Here is a 22138-nt window from a genome sequence, read left to right as displayed (position 1 = left end):
GAGTTAAAAGCTAACTACCTGATTCGCAACAAGTGCAAACAACAGTTTCTGCCACATCAGCCTGTTCTGAGGGCACTTGGTTTTCTCATTGAGCAGCATCAATTATTTCACCCCAGCATAACTATAACTCAGTACAACCAAGGAAGACCAGTTGCTTCCATGAAGACAATTTTTATTTTTCTTCTTTACATTTTATTTTGGATATGCCTTAGCTAGATTAAGAGAAAACAAGGATTTGAAAAGCAGAGTATCCCTTTTATTATAGTTTCTTTTTACATAACCTTTTCGACCTAGATTCAGGTCTCTCTCCCATCAAAGGAGAAGGGTCCTGCACATTACAACAGGCAAAAAAGGCTTTTAGGAAATAAAATATTTTAAATTGATTCATTACAATTTTTCAATTTTCTTGAGTACACTGGAAGGTGGGAAAAAGGCAGGAGGGAAAGATGGTGCTTCAAACAGCCTGACCGTAATAACCTTAGTGAGGTTTAGTACACTCTATATTTTTCTCCAAACAGGTTCTAAGGAGGTTCAAGTGCTCTATGTGGGTGCTTTTCCATACCTTAATGTATCTATTTTTACTCCCAGTCATCCTGGCCAGTGTTTATCTAAATTCTCTGAAACATATTAAGTCTCAATTACGCAAAATAACCCCGGGCAACCAAACAAGGGGGAAGCACACCCCGGAGAAACAACGCCTGTTTCAAGTACGATTCCAGAATTCAGAACTGCCAATTAAAGACGGAGAATATGCTGTGGGGAGAAGGTATTAAAAATGTACCAGAATTTGATTAAGAGTAGGAAACGGAGAATTTTAAGACCGAGTTTCTTAGAAAGATGGTGACGTAAACATCTGAGGAGCAGAAAGTTAAAGGGAAGAGAAACTGGTGACAGTCACTTAAAGCAACTCTTTCCTTTGCTGGCATCCCTTTCTCAAAAGGAAAAAAAACAAACTAAACCCGTGAAAAATACCTGAAAATTCACCGCAATCTGCTACAATAATTTATTGAAGCAAATTACAGGCCAACAGTAGCTATGAAGAGTGAGAAGGGGAGTTTCAAATCATGAGAACCGATGAGCTGCTTTTGGTGGAGAGGAGTGTGATAAAGGGAAGAAAACATTTTCCCTCTTTCTCCCAGTTTTCTTTTAAAAATGCAGTTTGCTTTTGTGTAGGTGGCTAAAACATGCAATGACTAACCGCTGCCAGTGTCATTCACGGAGACCAAGGATAAGACAAATGTGACCATGACAAGTGCCGGCTACAGACGCCTGCTAGTGAGCCAATGGACTTCTACGGGCAAAGAACTTCGTTGTAGACCCGTCCAATTAATCTTATAGTAGTTTCACATCTACTCCACACACGGAAGTCAACTCCAAGTCCTCACTGCGGCCAGGAAAGCACATTCCGTATTCCTTCCATCCTTACTCCACTCTCTGCCCAGGCCTGGAGGCGATGGCAAAGCCTCCACAGGGAACACAAACAGCAGCTCGTCTAAGATGCTCACTGCAGACGCTTCCCTCCCTACCCCCTGGCATTCCAACACTCACACCCAGTGGGTGTAGAGCAAGCCTCTTTCAGAGATGGCATTTTGTTACCCTTTTTTTTAGGAGGGGGGAAAAATCAGAGAGAAAACTAATAAGCTTTGTAGTTTTAGTGTTTGTGAAAAACAAGCTGTTCCTTATTCTGTTCTCAGCAAAGCTTCATTCTTTCCAACAGCCATTATACATTTCTAACAAACAATGAACAGGGCAAGCCTTTAATTCCAGTTTCTGAGGTATGTAGGATAGAAACTGCCCTTCTGGTTCTCTAAAAATGAGCCAAAATAGGTCTTTAGTCTTCTGGAAGTTATGAAGTTGTACAAAACTGTCTCTCTCCCATGGACAGTAGTAAGCGATCCACCCATGAAAATCCCTACCTCAAGGGCAATGGTAATCCCTGGAATCTCAGGTGAAGGCCAAAGCATCGTGCGGACTATCCACTGCGCTGAAGACGTCCTTCTTCTGAAGTGTCATTACAAGGGAAACACAACAGAACAAGTTCCCGTGACTTAAAACCGTCTGACTCGGACGATTCCTTCTCGGACAGCAGTGCCCTTCCACAACTGGGAGCTGAGACAAACCCACGATGAAACACAGCAAAGACAGAGGGGCCAGAGCTGGGCTGACGGGGGGTGTGTACAGAGAAATGATGGGCACAGAGAAGCAAATGAAGAACTCTCAGGAGAAAACCTTGCTCTGTAGTTCAGACCCCGAATAACCTTCATCCCCTCAAAATTCCTGAACCTCGATGCTCTGCAAGCTCAAAGAGCACAAGTTACCACACCCCCGCTGTCCTTCCCTGAAGAGGCTTCCAGAAAAGCACTGTAGTGATTCTGTTGGTGCTGAGGACCAGCTTTCTGCAAAGGCCACTGGAGCGCTATGATTTCAGGGGCTGGCTGTGCTTCTTCAACCCTCTATCTTGCCTTCTACATGTACCTCTTATGCAAAGGAACCCATGTCAGAAAAATGTAATCTTGCCCAGCCCCACAAAATATAGCAACAAAGACCAAAAAAAAAAAAAAAAAAAATCAGACTTTCCATTAATAAATAAGGAATCTCAGGTTCCACAACACAAAAACACACATGTTCAAAGTGCAAATTTCTGTCATTAGTCTGGGACTTCTCACCGATAGAGCCCTGTCTATGGTCGGAGACCACGGGGCGGGCGGCCCCTCCTTGCCGGGAGCCTGCTTGCAAGCAAGTGAGCACCATTGAGAACCTTATGGAGGGACTGAGCGGGGGAGGGGGGGGGTTGGTGAGGAAGACGGAGAAGGCCAAGAGGAGGGAGGTGGTCCCCACGCAGCCTGCCTTCCTTCCTTCACCTGGAGAGAGTCGAGGGAGAGGGGGTGAGAGATGTGTGCTGTTTTAACAGCTCACCCTGCTCATGGGCCCTAAAGTGCCAAGTCAAGCTGCCAGCCTCCGGAGATTAGAAGTATATGATACTTGGAAGATACATGTGCTGCAAGGGTAGAAGCCAGGACCACGGGGCAGCGGGAGAGGAGGAGGGGTAGAGAGGATATCAATATATTATTAAGAGTTAAAAGCTGATCCAGAGCACATTGAAGTTACAGGGTGAAAGGGGGGTCTGCTGATGAGGAGAAGTCTGCCTGGTTGGAAAAGAGTTTAGAAAGAACCCTTCCTTTAAGAGCTGCTGCAGCGGCTTCTTTGTCGAGCTTTCTGGGAAAGGCAACGTCAATTTTATAAAGGGAATGACAGAGGGAGAAGAGGGGGGGGTGTGTGTGTGTGTATGGATGTATGTGTGTGTGTGTGTGTGTGTGTGTGTGTGTGTGTGTGTGTGTGTGTGTGTGTGTGTGTGTGTGTGTGTGTGCTGTGACCCAATGGAAAGAGCAGGCCCTTCAGTTATTTCACTAGATTTTAAATGCTTTAAATTTTTTTTTTTTGTCCTTTTTTCTTTTAAATACAAAGTCTGAGCCGTCCCAGCGCCCGGTGTGTGTGTGTGTGTGTGTGTGTGTGTGTGCTGTGACCCAATGGAAAGAGCAGGCCCTTCAGTTATTTCACTAGATTTTAAATGCTTTAAATTTTTTTTTTTTGTCCTTTTTTCTTTTAAATACAAAGTCTGAGCCGTCCCAGCGCCCGGTCCGCCCCTGGCTATGGCCCCGCCGAGTCCGAGTCTTCGATCAGGACCTCTGCGGTAGCACCGAGGATATCCGAGTTCATGACCAGCCCGTCCGCGCCCGTGCCGCCCCCGCCGCCCACGAAGAGCTTGCCGTCGGTCACCAGGCTCACCCTCTCGGCCCCGCCACAGAAAGACTTGGACACGCCCTCGGCTTCCAGCAGCAGGCACTCTCCGGGGGCGGGGTTCCCCAGCGGCTCGGGAAGCAGCGGCAGGCCCTGGCCGCCGGTGGGCGGGCTGAGGGCCTCGGGGCTTGTGCCCAGGATGTCTGTGCTGGTGATGAGCGCGCCGGCGTTGGCGGCCAGGGCCTCGGCGATCAGCACCTCGGGGTGGCTCTTCGCTTTGTGCGCCACCACGCTGTCCTTCTTCTCAAACTTTTTGCCGCAGATATTGCAAGAAAATTGGTAGAAGGAGTCTGCATCGTGTTTCTTCATGTGCCAGTTAAGGGATGCCTTTTGCCGACAAGTAAATCCACAGATCTCGCATCTGAGAGAGTGAGAAAGAAAACAGCTCATCAAAAAGAGAGAGGAAGGGCCCTCTCATCCAGGGTCAGGGTCGCATGTACAAACGACTCAGTCATCGTAACAGGTCCGTAGGCATGACCCCCCAGTCAACGCCCACTCTCACATGGGGAAAAGCCATGCGCCAGGAGAGGGGCTTCCTCCAGTGGGGCGCGCCCCGGGAGCGAGTACTCACTGGAGCGGCTTCTCGCCGGTGTGGATCATCCGGTGCACTGCCAGGTTGTGGGAGCTCTTGAAGGCTCGAGCACAATACTCACAGATATAATCTCTTTGATCTGAGAAAAACAGTGTGATTACTTAGTGTTCCATTTGGAATCCCTCTTAAGTATTTTTTCCTAGCTTACTAAAAGTAAGCAGATAATTAGGCAGGTGAATTTAGAGTAAAAGCAATGTAGAGTGTAAGCACCCTGGATAAACAAAACGAAAATAAACAGCAGGAGGGAATTCCCTGGCAGCCCAGTGGTTTAGCTTCTTGGCCAAGAGCAGTTCCTGGTGGGGCGACTGGAATCCTGCACAGACTGCACAGCACACTCAGGAAAGAAAAGTGTCGTTTCCATCTTTTTTTTTTCCAGTCTAGCCATTGATTAACATAAGAATGTGTTTACAGTAACAAAAATAAAAAACACAGCTAGAGAGAAATATGAGAACGTGAATCCTAATCTCAGTTTTACCAGTAAGTCAGATGCAGGATAAATTGCTTGGCAAGTAATTTTATTTCTCATAGCTTTTATTCTTAAAACAGCTTTTTCACAGATTGTGAAAGCTGAACGGTTACATACAAAGAAGCTGGCGTTCAACGAACAACAGCATTAAAAAAAAGAATTTGACATTACCTAAAGAAAACTGATCCATACACAAAGTGGTACTCATAGCTTCTGTTTCAGGTTTTTTAAAAAAAAAATGTTAACCAAGATAAACAATTTAAACTTCTCTCAAAAAATCCTATGGGGCAAAGGAGCACTGGACTTATTTTCTTCTTTATCAACTGGTTGGGGAGAAAGTGGACCAACAGATGCTCAATGTCTACTTGTTGAACAAATGGCCACTACACTCTTCGTATGCCTTTCACTTAAAATGACCAGAAACAGTCACAGTGAAAACAAGATAAGAGGCAAACAACATCCAATGTAATCCTACCCTCCATCCCAAACAGTTCTAAAAGCAAGTGTGGGAGAAGAGCCACGTCTCTCCCACCTGAACGCACGGAGACGGCACCTGGGGCTCTAGGAGACGCAGAGGCGGACTCAGCAGGTCAAGGCGGGGCCTGAGACACGCCACCTCTAGCAGGGAGCTCACGACGCCAGGCCTGTCCGTCTGCATTCCTCATCAACAGTAGGGTCTGAAACGCACGCTCCTACCCCAGGGACAAAGCTTACCGTCTCTCAGGTCTGGGCCACATTCCCAGCTCCACGGGAGCATGACGAACCCATGTGGAGCATTTCACATACTTAAGGAAATTATATTTTCAAAGGAAGCCAATTCACACTCATTTGGAAAAGTAAAACTCTCAACACTGACATCATAAAATTGTATCAACTACATACAAATATTTGGAAAGGACTTAATTTCTAAACCAGTGTTTGTCATAGTCGGCTTATAAAATCTAGCTCAGGTAGTCTAAACTGGCTGTCAGAAATTATTTTCTATGGAATGAAAGAGTGTAACAGGGAGAAGGGGCAGAGGAATGGCAGCTCCTTTAGAGAAACAGTGGGGGCAGCGTCCTCACTGAAGAGACGCAGCGGGAGGCAAGGACTGCAGCCTGTGGAGCCATGAGGACCTCAGGTACACCCCAGTGCCGGGCCCACCAGGTGCCCGGCTCCGTGCAGCACACAGCACCTTACACGTCGCCCCGTTTCACCCTTATAATAACGCAGCGTTACTGGAATCATCACTAACCTTACCCAGCCCAATCTGTTCCTATTTAGCTGCACTTGACCGAAACTGTCCAGTGGCTGAAAATGAACCCTGTCTGAACTCCTTCAACAACATGTGTGACACAGGTGTTCAGCTTCTCTTCTCCAGCCACCAGCTCCTGTAGGGGGCTACATGCGTGCATAGTTGCTCAGCAGTGTCCAAGTCTTCATGCCCGCACAGACTGTAGTCTGCCAGGCTCCTCTGTCCATGAGCTTTTCCAGCAAGAACAGTGGAACGGGTTGCCAATGCCTCCTCCAGGGGATCTTCCTGACCCAGACGTTGAACCTGTGCCTCCTGTGGCTCCTGCACGGGCAGGTGGATTCTTTACCACTGAGCCACAGGAGGTTACATGTGGATTCAATAGCTAGCCTTTGTGATTCCAATAATAGCAGAAGTCTTGGGAGATTTTTCGTAGGTAATACAAACTATAAGCAAGCCTCCTTACCATTAAGGCTTTCTCTACATACTCCTCATTTTCAGTCCAGGTAGTTACTACAAGCATCTATCTAACTGAAGCAGAATTAGAAACCACTCCCAAAATTATTTTTTTTTTTTTTTTGCTAAAAACTAGCTGTGTAACCACTGGTTAGCTAATGCTGCTCCGCCTCTGGTTTATTGGCTGTAAAACAAAGAGTACTATAAACAAACTTGGTGATGATGGATGGATAGGTTAGAAAAAAATATTGTTACCACTCTACACACTTAACAGGGCATTTAGCTACTCTAAGAAAGTACCTGTATGATGTTTGGCATGTCGGAGAAGTTGCTTCTGGAGCCTGAAGAGTCGTCCACAGGAGGGATGGGGACATACATATTTCTTCTTCAGCAAATGCTGGTATTTAATGTGGTGCTGAAAGAGTAAAACAAAGTGAAGAGAGAGAAAAATTAGGGCTTCCAGAAAGCTTAGCTCATTCCTTTGCAAAGTCAAAAGTATTGAAAGAAAACCAAGCCCTCTGTATGTGAACAGGGAGCACTGCCATGGAGTGCTTCAGCACCTGGCTCTGTCGCTCGCGCACTCGTGACCCCGGAAGACACACTGCGAGCTCCAGTCCCCACGTGTGGCAGGGAGGTGACGACAGCTGCGTCAGCGCTGTGGGAGCAGAGATCGTGTACCGCACAGCGCTTAGCGCAGCGAAGGGCACGTGGCCAGAGAGCCACAGCCATCCTGATTAGAACAGAACCAGAATCAGGGCGCAAGGCCTTAGTCGTATGTTATACTTGCTGCTAAAGACCAAACACTTCTTAAGCTTTAGTAATTAGTATTTCATGTCTTCTGCCAGACCTAAATACAAGCTGCATCCTTACTCATTAAAAAAACTCACTTAAAATAAAAACCTCAAACTAAAAATTTATTCAAAATAGTAATCAAGAAATCTTACGTTTTAGTTTGTTAACCTTACTCTTTAATAATAGACACTAAAAACAGAACCTGTTTAACTGTGTCTTGGTGTGTTATCACACAATCATCTATTATATCAGGCGCATTTACACCGTGAGAAACACTGGAATACCCCAAGATTCCAAGGAAACATTTACATTCAGGTTCTTAATCACTTAAAACAACAACAAAAACCCAACTCAAGTCATTTGATGTTTAATAAATGATTGTTGTTGACATTACACAGTAATGATGAAGCCTGCACCAGTTCACAAACTAGAAAGTCTCAGTGAGCACGGGAGCCAGTAACGGGAAGCGCCCTGCGAGTCCGCCTCCTCTGCAACAGCCCCACTGACCTGCAGGTAGCGCGGGTGAGCAAGGACGGTCCCGCAGCCTTCCATCTCACAGCGGACGTACTGGATGGGGGGCTTCTTTCTAGTAACAACATGGAAGGGAAAAGTCAGCAACAGCAGGCAGGCAGTATGCACACTGGCTTTCACTCCGACTGCACTATAGGGGATAGCTATTCTATAGTACGAAGAATTAAAATCTCTTTTACTAGCTTATAGCTTGCACAGAATTTATGTTAGAAATAATCAGACTGCCAAATGTTTAGTTTTTTAAAAAGAGCACAAAATAAACCAGCAACTCCCCCAAAGGCAAAGAAGTGTTAAATTTTTTAGAAACTTGAAGATCCTGCAATGGAAGTTAAAACATAGTAGCTTTGCATCAAGGACACCAATGAAGCTGCTTTTGTGAAATTCTTAACTAGTCATTTCCACAGGATAATCCCAAGGGCTTAACATATGAGTGAAGGGCCCACTGCCAGCAAGAAGGCACAACCCTGCAGGACTATAAATTACTCACCTCCTTTTGGGTAATCGTGGGCTTTTGTCATCTTTTCGCCTTCTTCCTCTCCTGTAATTAAAGAACAGAGTAACTGTCCACATAGTCCAGACTGAAGCCTATACGGTAGAAGATTAACTGAGGACACACACTCAAGACTGAACAGCTGGTGGCAGAAACAACAGATAACCCACAACACATAAACCCAAAAACAAATCCTGCAAAACCAAAGATTTCACTATGAAGCAACTTTACCTATAAATAATACCGCACCATAAGTTAACTGAAAAAGTAGAAGAAATTAGTCTATTATCTAAAAGCCCTAAGAATATACTCTCCTTGTAAGAGAGAGAAAAGCCTACACGCTTAAAAGCAGCTCTCTCTGCAACAGGAACTAACTGCCAGGCACGCGCTTTCACCTGATCAAAGCCATGACATCACATGCCTTATTTGCCATACTTGTTTTTGCTCTCTTTACTCCCCTCCCCTGCGTCCCTGCAGCCACTGACCTACTGTACTCAACGGAACATCGTTAAGTACTGCCGTGAATGAAACTTTTCAAGCTTTTGAGAGAAGTCTTTCCAATCAAACTGTCAGCTGCTTGAGACAGCAATATGTACAGGTCAACATCTTTCCTCCCACTCCTACCCTTTTTTCCAACAGTGACCTGAAAATCTGCTAAGCCTCCATTTTCAGAAGTAACTGCCTACTCACTTCCTAGGAGGCTCCTCGTCTTCCCTGATTTCATTCTCTTCTTCTTTCACCTCTACCTCGACTTCCACTTTTATTTCCTTCTTCTCTTTCTCTTCTTTCACCTTCCCTGATTTTCTCCGTGGCTTTGGGGTTTCCCTGAAAATACAAACATATTTCAACATTGGCATCGAGCAAAGGATCCTTTCAAGAACATCTGTGATAGAAGGATAAAGCCTGGAGTTATCGCTGATTTATTATAAAATTATGCTCCTTGGGATACGAAATGTGGTTTCCAGCCACTATTCTTCATACGGACAGTAACCATACATATATTTAAAGCCAATGAGATGACCCCCACCCCCAAGCTAACAAAGCCTTAGAATCAAATCCCACTATAGATGTAAAGAAAAACAAAAGCAAAAAAATTCTAAGTATTCAGGAAACTCATGACATCTTAAAACAGGCAGATGTCATAATAATTTGAATATGAGCAAAACAAAGTTCTACAGACGGAAGAGCGTGCTGTAGCAGGGAGTAAGAGGATAATGCTAGGTTTGTAAAACAGATGCAAAATTACTCCTTTAAAAATTAAGTCCATATCCATTAGTTTGGCAACAAGGTGAAATAAAAGCATGCAAAAATGCTTTCCTAACTTATTTTTCACCAACAAACCCGAGACATGCCTTTCTAAGTGCGGTTTGTAGGTTTCATCTCTTGGATCATCTTTGAACGGTATTTCTTCTTCACTGATCAACATCTCTTCTTCCTCCTCCTCTTCCTCATCACTGCTAAAAAGAAGCAAACAGAGATTAGAAATCCCAGCTGTTGTAAGTCTATCTGACTGATTTTATTCAGCAATTTACTTAGATGCAGCCAAAGATTCACAGCGTCATCTAGGATTTTCATTCTAATGATCTAGCTGGACTGCAACCTAGCTCTTTCCCCCACAGAATAATAACTGGAACTAAAAAGACAAAAATCCCAGACATATTCTCATTTCAAAGGCAAGGCAAAGATGGCTCAGTGACACTAACAGTTAAAAAACATCAATTATTTCCAGTAGAAAACCTCTGAGTCATGTGATCTGACTGACCAGTCTTCATCCCCTCTACGTCCCCAAGGGTTTAAATATGAAATATTGCAGTTTCTTACCTAATGCCACCTGGAGACTGATGCTCTTCTGCAGCATCTAGAAAAGGTATAAACAGAACTTGTGGTATGAAGGTATAGATAGTTTCTCTCTGCAGCCAAGAGACTCAAACCAAATTATGGTTTAGGGTATTAAACAAATGGAGAATTCTTTGTAAGCTATCAAAAAAGATCCTTCCTATAACACCACACGTGACCCTAAAAGTCAGGCTGTTCTGGTAAATGTTCAACATGACATAAAAATCAATAGGCAACTAGTGATTAAACAATCACACTCTACTGGCACTGTACCATAATCGAGCTGATCTGTGTTTGGCTCTGACTTGCAGATGAGCTGCAGGGAACCAGTCTTGGACCGAGAGCTGCGGGTGTTCTCTGCGTCGCGATGCCGAGAGACGGATGTGCGGCTGCTACCGCGCCAGCCCCGGCTAGGCCGAGCTGTTGCCGCGGGAGCTTCCTGAGCGAGGGCAGATTCTTCCTCCTCTTTCTCTTCCTTGGGATCTAGAGGAAAACATATACCATTCTTTTAGAGTTTACAGTTGGCCAATAATCATCTCTGTGTATCTCTGAAGATAACACTCACCCCCCACCACCTGTGGACAGAATTTTACTGATATAATAGAAGTAAGATGAGGGGAAAACGTGATAAAAACTTATCCTTACTGTCATCAGTCTAAAGAAATAGCTATGTAGGTTGCAAAGCAGCAATTTTATATTTATAGTTTATATATATACTAAAAAATAAAATGCTAAGAGATATATACCTAAGATCTAACTTTTTGTTCTATATTTTAATCGTTAGATCTAAGACAGAAGAGAGTGGTCCCCAAAAGATGACCAGATCTACAGACACCTGAGCAAGAAAGAAGCACAGTTCTAGATGGTTTAACAATCAAACAATGTTGCAAGTAAGTGCAAAAGAGCAGTTCCATCAAGAGGAATTCCTTTGCATCTATTCAATTTTAGTCAGTATATTAAAAGTGAGCCTATTTTGACCATGGAAGATCCTTTCAATAATCTCAGAAAGGATAAGTCCTTTGTAAGAATAGCACAGGATTTTAGGTTTTAAGACTAATACATCCAACTTTATAAACATAAAAAGTTCTCAGCATGGCAAATTCCACTATAATCAAAGTCTAACGGCCCAATAGAAAGATAGCAACTCAGTAAAAATGGTTTTCAAACGTGTGAACAAACAAAAACAATGACAACAAAGCTCAACCCACTCATAACAGGAGACACTCCGATGAAGCCGACAGTGCCGAGGCAGTGTTCCCTTAGAATACTGGCAACGATCGAAACGTCTGCCAACACACTGTATCAGCAAGGTTGTAGGAAAATAGGAAGTCTTGATAGAGATCAACATGTGGACGTCAGTAAAACCTTTCTATAATGGACAATTTGGCAATATCTATCAAAATTTTAAGTACATATACCTTTCCCATCAAGTTCAACTACTAGGAATTTATCCTACAAAACTAAGATCACACTTATAAAATCCACATCCATAAAATGTCTAAATATTATATATGTGTATAGATAATATAAATCTACCTATCTACATATCAATCTATATATATCACAACACTTCTGTACATATTATAAGAAACATAAATACTCGCCACCTTCCAGGGAAGATCTAAAAACACTTCCAGTAATTCTGCCTCACAGTATCTACCCTATGAAGAGAAACTGGCACATGGAGGCTCACTATAGCATGTTTAAAATAAAAAACGGAAACAATGTAACTTTCCATATTTAGGGGAAAGTGCTTATTAAAAAAGATACAAAAAAATTAGCTTCCTTTACTGCAGAGCAAGGTGGTGACTGGGAGTTGTTTCAGTTTTAATTACACTGGTTTGAAAGTTTTATGAGATCATATTAAAGTAATGAAATAGAATTCACTTGAAATGCAGAGATGAATAGCAGTGGGAGCTTCAACTTGTTCAAGACCACAAAATTATCTAAGTAGACCTAAAATTAAAAATCCTGTCTTGGGCTAGTAATCAAGGACTTTTACATCTAGGTCACCACTGCTTTTAAGAAAATTTCTTCAAAGGGAGAAACTCAAAACCCTTTATAAAGTACTGCAACATTAAATAATAAAGAGAAAATTAAAAGTATTTCTTTTATTCAACCTAGCTACACTAATGTGGGCTTGAAACCTATTCCATAACCTCCTATACTCAATAAAGCTCTTCTCTACTTCATGATGAAAGGATATGCCCACATGTTCTCAAACAGTGGGTATTATCCACAGGACAAATGATGGTAATCTGATGAGAACTGCTTATCTTTACAAATAAAGCACAGCAGCCTGTTTTATTGAATAACCCACACATCACCTGAAACTCGATAGTTTTTTAAAAAAACATTGTCAAAGTGACAACAGCAAAAATGTCCCTCATCAGAAATGCACACATGTACCACCTGCCGCAATCAACTCTGAGAACTCTACGATACAGTCAAAGGTTTACAACAACCAAGTAAACACGGAAGCAAGAAACAAGCTACACAAGCCATGTAAGGAAACCTCTGTAGGTCATGAGCTGAGCACAAGCAAGCAGCCTTCAGACAGACCACATAAGACAAAGAACATGGTTTTTCAAAATATGCTCAAACAGCTAAAGGAAATCTTATGAAACTAAAGGATATCGGAAGAATGATGGCTCAACAAATAGAAAAAATGCCAACAAAAAGATAGCAATTATAAAAAGGAATCAAATTCTGGGGCTAAAAAGTATAATATCTGAAATGAAAAATTCATTAGACAGTTTCATTAAACAGCAGATTGAGAAAGGAGACACATTAGCAAACTTAGGTCAACTGAGAGCATCCACTCTGAAGAACAGAAAGAAATGAAGAAAAATTAACAGAGACTAAGAGATCAGTGGGGGACCATTAAAACAAACCAATATACACAGTCCCAGAAGGAGAGTACAGAATGGAGCAGAAGCAATCTCTTCAGTTCAGTCGCTCAATTGTGTCCTACTACTTGCGAGCCCATGGAGCACAGCACGCCAGGCCTCCCCGTCCATCACCAACGCCTAGAGTTTACCCAAACCCATGTCCATCAAGTCAGTGACGCCATCCAACCATGTCATCCTCTGTTGTCCCCTTCTCCTTCTGCCTTCAATCTTTCCCAGCATCAGAGTCTTTTCAAATGAGTCAGCTCTTCGCATCAGGTGGCCAAAGTATTGGGAGTTTTAGCGTCAACATCAGTCCTTCCAATGAACACCCAGGACTGATCTCCTTTAGGATGGACTGGTTGGATCTCCTTGCAGTCCAAGGGCCTCTCAAGTGTCTTCTCCAACACCACAGTTCAGAAGCATAAATTCTTCAGCATTCAGCTTTCTTTATGGTCCAACTATCACATCCTACATGACTATTGGAAAAACCATAGCTTTTACTGGAAAAACCATAGCTTTGACTAGATGAACCTTTGCTGGAAAAATAATGTTTCTGCTTTTTAATATGCTGTCTAGGTTGGTCATAACTTTTCTTCCAAGAAGTAAACATCAAAATTTTAATTTCATGGCTGCAATCACCATCTACAGTGATTTTGGAACCCAAGAAAATAAAGTTGTCACTGTTTTCATTGCTTCCCCATCTATTAACCATGAAGTGATGGGACCTGATGTCATGGTCTTAGATTTTTAAACCCTGAGTTTTAAGCCAGGCTTTTCACTCTCCTCTTTCACCAAGAGGCTCTTTAGTTCCTCTTCCCTTTCTACCTTAAGGGCAGTGTCATCTGCATATCTGAGGTTACTGGTATTTCCTGATTATCTTGATTTCCTACAATCTTGACTCCATCTTGTGCTTCCTCCAGCCCTACATTTCACATGATGTACTCTACATAGAAGTTAAATAAGCAGGGTGACAATATACGGCCTTGAAGTACTCCTTTCCCAATTTGGAACCAGTCTGTTGTTCCACGTCTAGTTCTAACTGTTGCTTCTTGACCTGCATACAGATTTCTCAGGAGGCAGGTAAGGTGGGTTGGGATTCCCATCTGTTTAAGAATTTTCCACAGTTTGTTGTGATCTACATAGTCAGAGGCTTTGGCGTAGTCAATAAAGCAGATTTTTTCTGGAAGTCTCTTGCTTTTTCTATGATCCAGCGGATGCTGGCAATCTGATCTGTTTCCTCTCTCTTTTCTAAATCCAGCTTGAGCATTTGGAAGTTCTCGGTTCACATACTGCTGAAGCCTCAATCGGAGAATTTTGAGCATTACTTTACTAGCATGTGAGATGAGTGCAATTTGGCAGTAGTTTGAACGTTCTTTGGCACTGCATTGGAATGAAAACTGACCTTTTCCAGTCCTGTGGGCACTGATGAGTTTTTCCAAATTTTCTGGCATATTGAGTGCAACACTTTAACAGCATCATCTTTTAGGATTTTAAATAACTTAGCTGGGATACCATCACCTCCACTAGCTTTGTTCCACTAGCTTTGATGCCCACTTGACTTTGCATTCCAGGATGTCTGGCTCTAGGTGAGTGATCACACTATCGTGGTTGTCTGGGTCATTAAGATCTTTTTTTTCTATGGTTTTTCTGTGTATTCTTGCCACCTCTTCTTAATATCTTCTGCTTCTGTTAGGTCCATACTGTTTCTGTCCTTTATTGTGCCCAGATTTGCATGAAATGTTCCCTTGGTAACTCCAATTTTATTGAAGAGATCTCTGCTGCTAAGTCGCTTCAGTCGTGTCCGACTCTGTGCAACCCCATAGACAGCAGCCCACCAGGCTCCCCCGTCCCTGGGATTCTCCAGGCAAGAGCACTGGAGAGGGGTGCCATTGCCTTCTCCAGAAGAGATCTCTAGTCTTTCACATTCTGTTGTTTTCCTCAATTCTTTGCATTGGTCACTGAGGAAGGCTTTCTGATCTCTCCTTGCTATTCTCTGGAACTCTGCATTCAGATGGGTACATCTTTCCTTTTCTCTTTTGCCTTTTGTTTCTCTTTTTTTCTCAACTATCTGTAAGGTCTCCTCAGACAACCATTTTGCCTTTTTTGGATTTCTTTTCCTTGGGGATGGTCTTAATCACCGCCTTTTGTAACTTCACAAACCTCCATGCATAGTTCTTCAGGCACTCTGTCTATCAGATCTAATCCCTTGAATCTATTTCTCACTTCCACTGTATAATCATGAGGGATTTGATTGAGATCATACCTGAATGGTCTCATGGTTTTCCCTACTTTCTTCAATTTAAGTCTGAATTTGGCAATAAGGAGTTCATGATCTGAGCCACAGTCAGCTCCCAGTCTTGTTTTTGCTGACTATATGGAGGTTCTCCATCTTTAGCTGCAAAGAATATGATCAATCTGATTTTGGTGTTGACCATCTGGTGATGCCCATGTGTAGTCTTCTCTTGTGTTGTTGGAAGAGGGTGTTTGCTATGACCAGGGCATTTTCTTGGCAAAACTGTTAGCCTTTGCCCTGCTTCATTTTATAGTCTAAGGCCAAACTTGCCTGTTACTCCAGGGATCTCTTGACTTCCTACTTTTGCATTCCAGTCCCCTATGATGAAAAGGACATCTTTTTTGGGTGTTAGTTCTAGAAGGTCTTGTAGGTCATCACAGAACCATTCAACCTCAGCTTCTTCTGCATTACTGGTCAGGGCATAGACTTGGATTACTGTGATACTGAATCATTTGCCTTGGAAACGAACAGAGATCATTCTGTGGTTTTTGAGATTGCACCTAAGTACTGCATTTCAGACTCTTTCGTTGTCTATGATGGCTACTCTATTTCTTCAAAGGTATTCTTGCCCACAGTAGTAGATATGATGGTCATCTGAGTTAAATTCACCCATTCCAGTCCACTTTAGTTCACTGATTCCTAGAATGTCGATGTTTACTCTTGCCATTTCCTGTTGACCACTTCCAATTTATCTTGATTCATGGACTTCACATTCCAGGCTCCTATGCAATATCATTCTTTACAGCATCAGACTTGACTTCCATCACCAGTCAAATCTACAGCTGGGTGTTGTTTTCCCTTTGGCTCCATCTCTTCATTCTTTCTGGAGTTATTTCTCCACTCTTCTCCAGTAGTATATTTGGCACCTACCAACCACGGGAGTTCATTTTTCAGTGTCGTATTTCTTCCCTTTTCATACTGTTCATGGGGTTCTCAAGGTAGGAATGCTGAAGTGACCTGCCATTCCCTTCACCAGTGGACCATGTTTTGTCAGAACTCTCTACCATGACCCGTGCACCTTAGGTGGCCCCACATGGCATGGCTCATAGTTTCATTGACTTAGACTGATCCATGTGATCTGTTTGGTTAGTTTTCAGTAACTGTAGCACAAAGAATACTCAGAGAAATAAAGGACAAAACACCCCCAACCAAGTCTAAGACACAAACCCATGCAAACATGAAGCTCCATGATCCTATCCAAACAATCTTATATTCACAGGTTCTCAACATCTTTTGAGAGCAAACAATCCAATCAACAGAAAATGGCTCTACAAGTATCAGACAAAATAGACTTCAAGTCAAAAACTGCTGTAAGGACACAAAGTTAGACACTGTATATTAAAAGTCAATCAAAACAATGTAAATTACAAATCTATACATATGTGATACATGAAGTAAAAACGACAGATTTGAAGGGGAAAACAGGTGTTATTAAGTTAGAAACTTCAGTATCTTACTTCCAGTAATGGATAAAATGACTACTCAGAAATTCAACTAGGAAATAGAGGACCTGCACAACAGTATTTAAAATAATTAAAACAGGAAAAAAAAAAAAAAAAAAAAAACCTAACAGATACAAAAACAACAGAATATACAATTTTCTCAAGTACACACAGAAGATTATCCAGAAAAGACCATATATTAGGCCACTTAAGATATTTAAAAAGATTGAGTGAATTCTCTGGTGTTCTGGGTTTGCACCTACAGAGGCAACAGCACTCACCCAACAAAGGCCACAACATATCACAAAACATGGACTGCAGCAAAAGCAGCAGAGTGGCATAAGCGGCTACATTAAAACACAAACAAACAAACACATGTCTAATCAATAACCTAACTTTATACCAGGTCAGGAAGCAACAGTTAGAACTGGACATGGAACAACAGACTGGTTCCAAATAGGAAAAGGAGCACATCAAGGCTGTATATTGTCACCCTGCTTACTTAACTTATATGCAGAGTACATCATGAGAAATGCTGGGCTGGAGGAAACACAAGCTGGAATCAAGATTGCTGGGAGAAATATCAATAACCTCAGATATGCAGATGACACCACCCTTAAGGCAGAAAGTGAAGAACTAAAGAGCCTCTTGATGAAAGTGGAAGAGGAGAGTGCAAAAGTTGGCTTAAAGCTCAACATCTGGAAAACAAAGATCATGGCATCTGGTCCCATCACTTAGCTCTGGGGTTTTGATAAATGTCCTTTACCAGGCAGAAGAAGTTCCTATTGTGTGTTCTTATCTTGAAAGTTAGGGTTTTCATTCCAATCCCAAAGAAAGGCAATGCCAAAGAATGCTCAAACTACCACACAATTGCACTCATCTCACACGCTAGTAAAGTAATGCTTAAAATTCTCCAAGCCAGGATTCAGCAATATGTGAACCATGAACTTCCTGATGTTCAAGCTGGTTTTAGAAAAGGCCGAGGAACCAGAGATCAAATTGCCAATATCCGTTGGATAGTCAAAAAATTAAGAGAGTTCCAGAAAAACATCTATTTCTGCTTGATTGACTATGCCAAAGCCTTTGACTGTGTGGATCACAATAAACTGTGGAAAATTCTGAAAGAATGGGAATACCAGACTACCTGATCTGCCTCTTGAGAAACCTGTATGCAGGTCAGGAAGCAACAGTTAGAACTGGACATGGAACAACAGACTGGTTCCAAATAGGAAAAGGAGTACGTCAAGGCTGTATATTGTCACCCTGCTTATTTAACTTATATGCAGAGCATCATGAGAAACGCTGGACTGGAAGAAACACAAGCTGGAATCAAGACTGCCAGGAGAAATATCAATAACCTCAGATATGCAGAAGACACCACCCTTATGGCAGAAAATGAAGAGGAATTCAAAATTGACCCTCTTGATGAAAGTGAAAGAGGAGAGTGAAAAAGTTGGCTTAAAGCTCAACATTCAGAAAACGAAGATCATGGCATCCGGTCCCATCACTTCATGGGAAATAGATGGGGAAACAGTGGCTGACTTTATTTTTGGGGGCTCCAGAATCACGGCAGATGGTGATTGTAGCCATGAAATTAAAAGACGCTTACTCCTTGGAAGCAGTTATGACCAACCTAGACAGCATATTAAAAAGCAGAGACATTACTTTGCCAACAACAGTCTATTTAGTCAAGGCTACGGTTTTTCCAGTGGTCATGTATGGATGTGAGAGTTGGACTATAAAGAAAGCTGAGCCCCAAAGAATTGATGCCTTTGAACTGTGGTGTCGGAGAAGACGCTTGAGAGTCTCTTTGGACTGCAAGGAGACCTAACCAGTCTATCCTAAAGGAGATCAGTCCTGAGTGTTCATTGGAAGGCCTGATGCCGAAGCTGAAACTCCAATACTTTGGCCACTTGATGCGAAGAGCTGACTCATTTGAAAAGACCCTGACGCTGGGAAAGATTGAAGCTGGGAGGAGAAGGGGCCGACAGAGGATGAGATGGCTGGATGGCATCACCATCGCGATGGACATGGGTTTGGGTAAACTCTGGGAATTGGTGATGGACAGGGAAGGCCTGGTATGCTGCAGTCCATGGGGCAGCAAAGAATGGGACATGACTGAGCAACTGAACTGAACTTTACACCTTAAAGAAAAAAGGGGCGGGGAACGCAAACCAAACCCAAAACTAGCAAAACAAAGGAATAAAAAGTAGAGATAAATAAGAAAACAGTAGGACAACAGAGAAAAAGATGAAAGCAAGTTAGTTCTGTGAAAAGATCAACAAAATCAACAAGCCTCTAGTTAGACTGAGGGGGAAAAAAGGAGGCTCGAACTACCAAAAATCTGAACACACTTAATAACAACTGAAGACACTGAGTTGGTAATCAGAAACCTCACAGTGATAAAGAAAAAAGCCTAGAAGGAACCTCCCAACTCCCCAACTCATTCCATAAGGACAGCATAACTGATATCAAAGCCAGACAAAGATACAAGAAAACTATGGATCAATATTCCTGCAAACCAAATTCAGCAGCATATCGAGACAGTGCAGCACATTAAAACTATGACCAAGTGATCCAAGGATCAGGAGGGTGGTTCAACACACAAAAATCAATCCCAATTGATGTAGTTTAAAAGCATTTGACAAAATCAACAAACTTTCAAGATAAGAACACACAATAGAAACTTCCTCTGCCTGGTCAAGGACATTTATCAAAACCCCAGAGCTAAGATACTTACTGGCAAAAGCTCCTTTCCTAAAATCAGAAACAAAGCATCGATGCCTTTTCCTCCTCATGGATTTAACTCTCTACCAGAGCCTTAGGCGAGAAGAAAGGCACACAAACAGGAGCGAGTAAAGCTAAATCTATCTGCAAATAAAATGACCGTATTTCTAAAGAATCTGCAAAGAAGAACTATTAAAGGTAACAAAAATTTAGCAGAGTTGCAGAATACAAGATCAACAGGCAAAAATTAATTTTTTAAACTATACCAGCAATGAGCAATCCAAAAAGGAGAATTAAGAAAATGATTCCACTTACAATTCAATCAAAAAGAAAAACATACTTAAATACTGCTAAAATGGCAATACTCCCCCAAAAGATCTACAGATTAAATAGAATCCCTATCAGAAATTACAGCTTCCTTTTTGGTAGAAATTGACAGTGTGATCCTAAAATTCATATGAAAATGCAAGCAGCCTACTTTAGTCAAAACAATCTTGAAAGTGAATTTGGAGTACTCTGTCCAATCTCAAAACTTACTACAAAGCTATAGTACAGTGTGGACCTGGAACAGGGTGGAGAGTCACAGCCAGGGAGCCACGCGGACGTCCAGATGCGCGCCCGTGCTCTCTGTGAGCGCCGTCGTGTGTCTTTGTGACCACGTGGACTGTCGCCCGCCAGGGTTCCTCTGTCCACGGGATTGTCCCAGCAAGAACACCCAACTGGGATGCTTTACCTCCTCCACGGGATCTTCCCAAACAGGGATGGAACTTGCATCTAATGTGGCTCTCACACTGTGGGGGATACTTTACCACCCAACCACTGGGAAAGCCCCCAAAACCCAAACACCTATGGTCAAATAATTTGACAAGATTGCCGAGACCATTTGTGGGGAAAGAATAGCTTCTTCAACAAATGGAGATACATACAATGAATGAAGCCAGACCCTTACTTTATACCATACACAAAGATTAACTCAAAATGGATCAGAGACCTAAATGTGAAGAGCTAGCACTAAATAACTTAGAAGTGAAGTCTATAGAATGGAAGAAAATATTTACAAGTCACATATCTTATAGGAGTCTAATATCCAGAATATTAAAAAACTCAATTTAACAACAAAAGACAAACCATCCAGTTAAAAAATGGGCAAAGGGCTGGAACAGATATTTATCCAAAGACAGACAAATGCTCAAAAATCACACAAAAAGACGCTCACTATAAGTCATCAGTGAAATGTAAATCACAACCACAATGAGACTACTACTTCATACACACTACAATGCCTACAACCATAGCAATTTTAAAAATGGGAAATAACAAGTATCAGAATGTAGAGAAACTGGAACTCTTTGTACACTGCTAGTGGGAATGTAAAATGATGCAGCCACTGTGGAAAATATTTCGCAGTTCCTCAAAAAAACAAAAACAAAATTACCATTGGTTGTTGTTCAGCTGCTAAGTCATGCCCGACTTTTTGCAACCCCCAAGAACTGCAGCACGCCAGGCTTTCCCATCCTTCATTATCTCCCTAAGATTGCTCAAATTCATGATCATTGATTGAGTCGATGATGCCATCCAACCATCTCGTCCTGTCGCTCCCTTCTCCTCTTGCCCTCAGTCTTTCCCAGTACCAGGGTCTTTTCTAATGAGTCAGGTCTTTGCATCAGGCGGCCAAAGTACCTGTCAACTCCACTCCTACATATATATCCTCAAAGTTGAAAACAGGTATTCAAATACTTGTACATGGATCTCTGTAAAGTACAATCCACAAATGTGCAAACAACCAAGACAGCTGTCCAACACTGAATGGACAAACAAAACGCAGTATTACTCATAAGGAGGACTCAAGCACCTTTGGGACTGACAGATACACACCATTATGTTTAAAACAGATAACGAACAAGGACCTACTGTATAGTACAGGAACTCTGGTCAGTATTCTGTAACAATCTAAATGCGAATGAGAAGGATACATGTATAACTGAATCACTGATACATGTATAACTGAATCACTTTGCTGTACACCTGAAACGAACATAATATTGTTAAACAGTACTCCTATATAACAAATAAAACTAAGTTAGTGTTTGTTAGAGGCTGGAAAGGGGCTGGGTGGGAAATGACTCCCTTTAATGGGTACAGGGCCTCTGCAGATCGAGGTGTTGGGAGCACAGCACTGTCAATGGACTAAATGGCACTGAATTCTATGTTTCAGGATGGTTCACTCTGTTCCACGAGTAAGGTACCAGGCAGCCACTGTGAGTGCCGTGAATACCACACGGTGGGACGAGGAAGAGTGGGCAAACCGAGAGCGGGGGATGCTAGGAACTGAGACAAAAAGACACTGGTGCTGCTGGCAGGCATGCATCTCCCAATTCTTCTAGGTACCAAGATGAAACATAAAGTGAATTTTCTCAATCTGAGAGCAGCTGACAATCCTTTTAAAACAATCTAACATCAAATCCAAAAGGCGACAGCCATTTCATCACGATAAAACACTTCAAGTTCTAAGTTTTACCCTAATATGATCTGGTCCTCCTTCAGACTGGCTCCTCACTTTTCTAATTGAGGCTGAGAGAAATTAAACAACTTA

The 22138-nt window shown here is 42.3% G+C and overlaps 1 protein-coding gene across 2 annotated transcripts in view; it reads right to left on the bottom strand.

Moving 5' to 3' along the window:
• Positions 1 to 234: 234 nt before the first annotated feature.
• The window catches only part of ZFP91 (ZFP91 zinc finger protein, atypical E3 ubiquitin ligase), a 35172-nt gene continuing 13268 nt past the window's right edge, over positions 235 to 22138 (bottom strand). Inside the window, exons 3-11 of one of the 2 annotated variants that reach the window (XM_055547210.1) lie at positions 10466 to 10675; positions 10178 to 10214; positions 9709 to 9813; positions 9047 to 9181; positions 8354 to 8404; positions 7843 to 7921; positions 6844 to 6958; positions 4370 to 4469; positions 235 to 4159 (exon numbers count right to left, since the gene is read on the bottom strand). In XM_055547210.1, the coding sequence (XP_055403185.1) occupies positions 3649 to 4159; positions 4370 to 4469; positions 6844 to 6958; positions 7843 to 7921; positions 8354 to 8404; positions 9047 to 9181; positions 9709 to 9813; positions 10178 to 10214; positions 10466 to 10675 (1343 nt within the window). In that variant the 3' untranslated portion in view covers positions 235 to 3648. The remainder of the gene's footprint in view (positions 4160 to 4369; positions 4470 to 6843; positions 6959 to 7842; positions 7922 to 8353; positions 8405 to 9046; positions 9182 to 9708; positions 9814 to 10177; positions 10215 to 10465; positions 10676 to 22138) is intronic. The other variant, XM_055547211.1, reaches the window with a different exon arrangement.

Source organism: Bubalus kerabau, chromosome 15, assembly GCF_029407905.1.
Source record: "Bubalus kerabau isolate K-KA32 ecotype Philippines breed swamp buffalo chromosome 15, PCC_UOA_SB_1v2, whole genome shotgun sequence".
Taxonomy (NCBI): domain Eukaryota; kingdom Metazoa; phylum Chordata; class Mammalia; order Artiodactyla; family Bovidae; genus Bubalus; species Bubalus kerabau.
The sequence above is the reverse complement of the archived record's forward strand: the minus strand, read 5'-3'. Positions and strand labels throughout refer to the sequence as shown.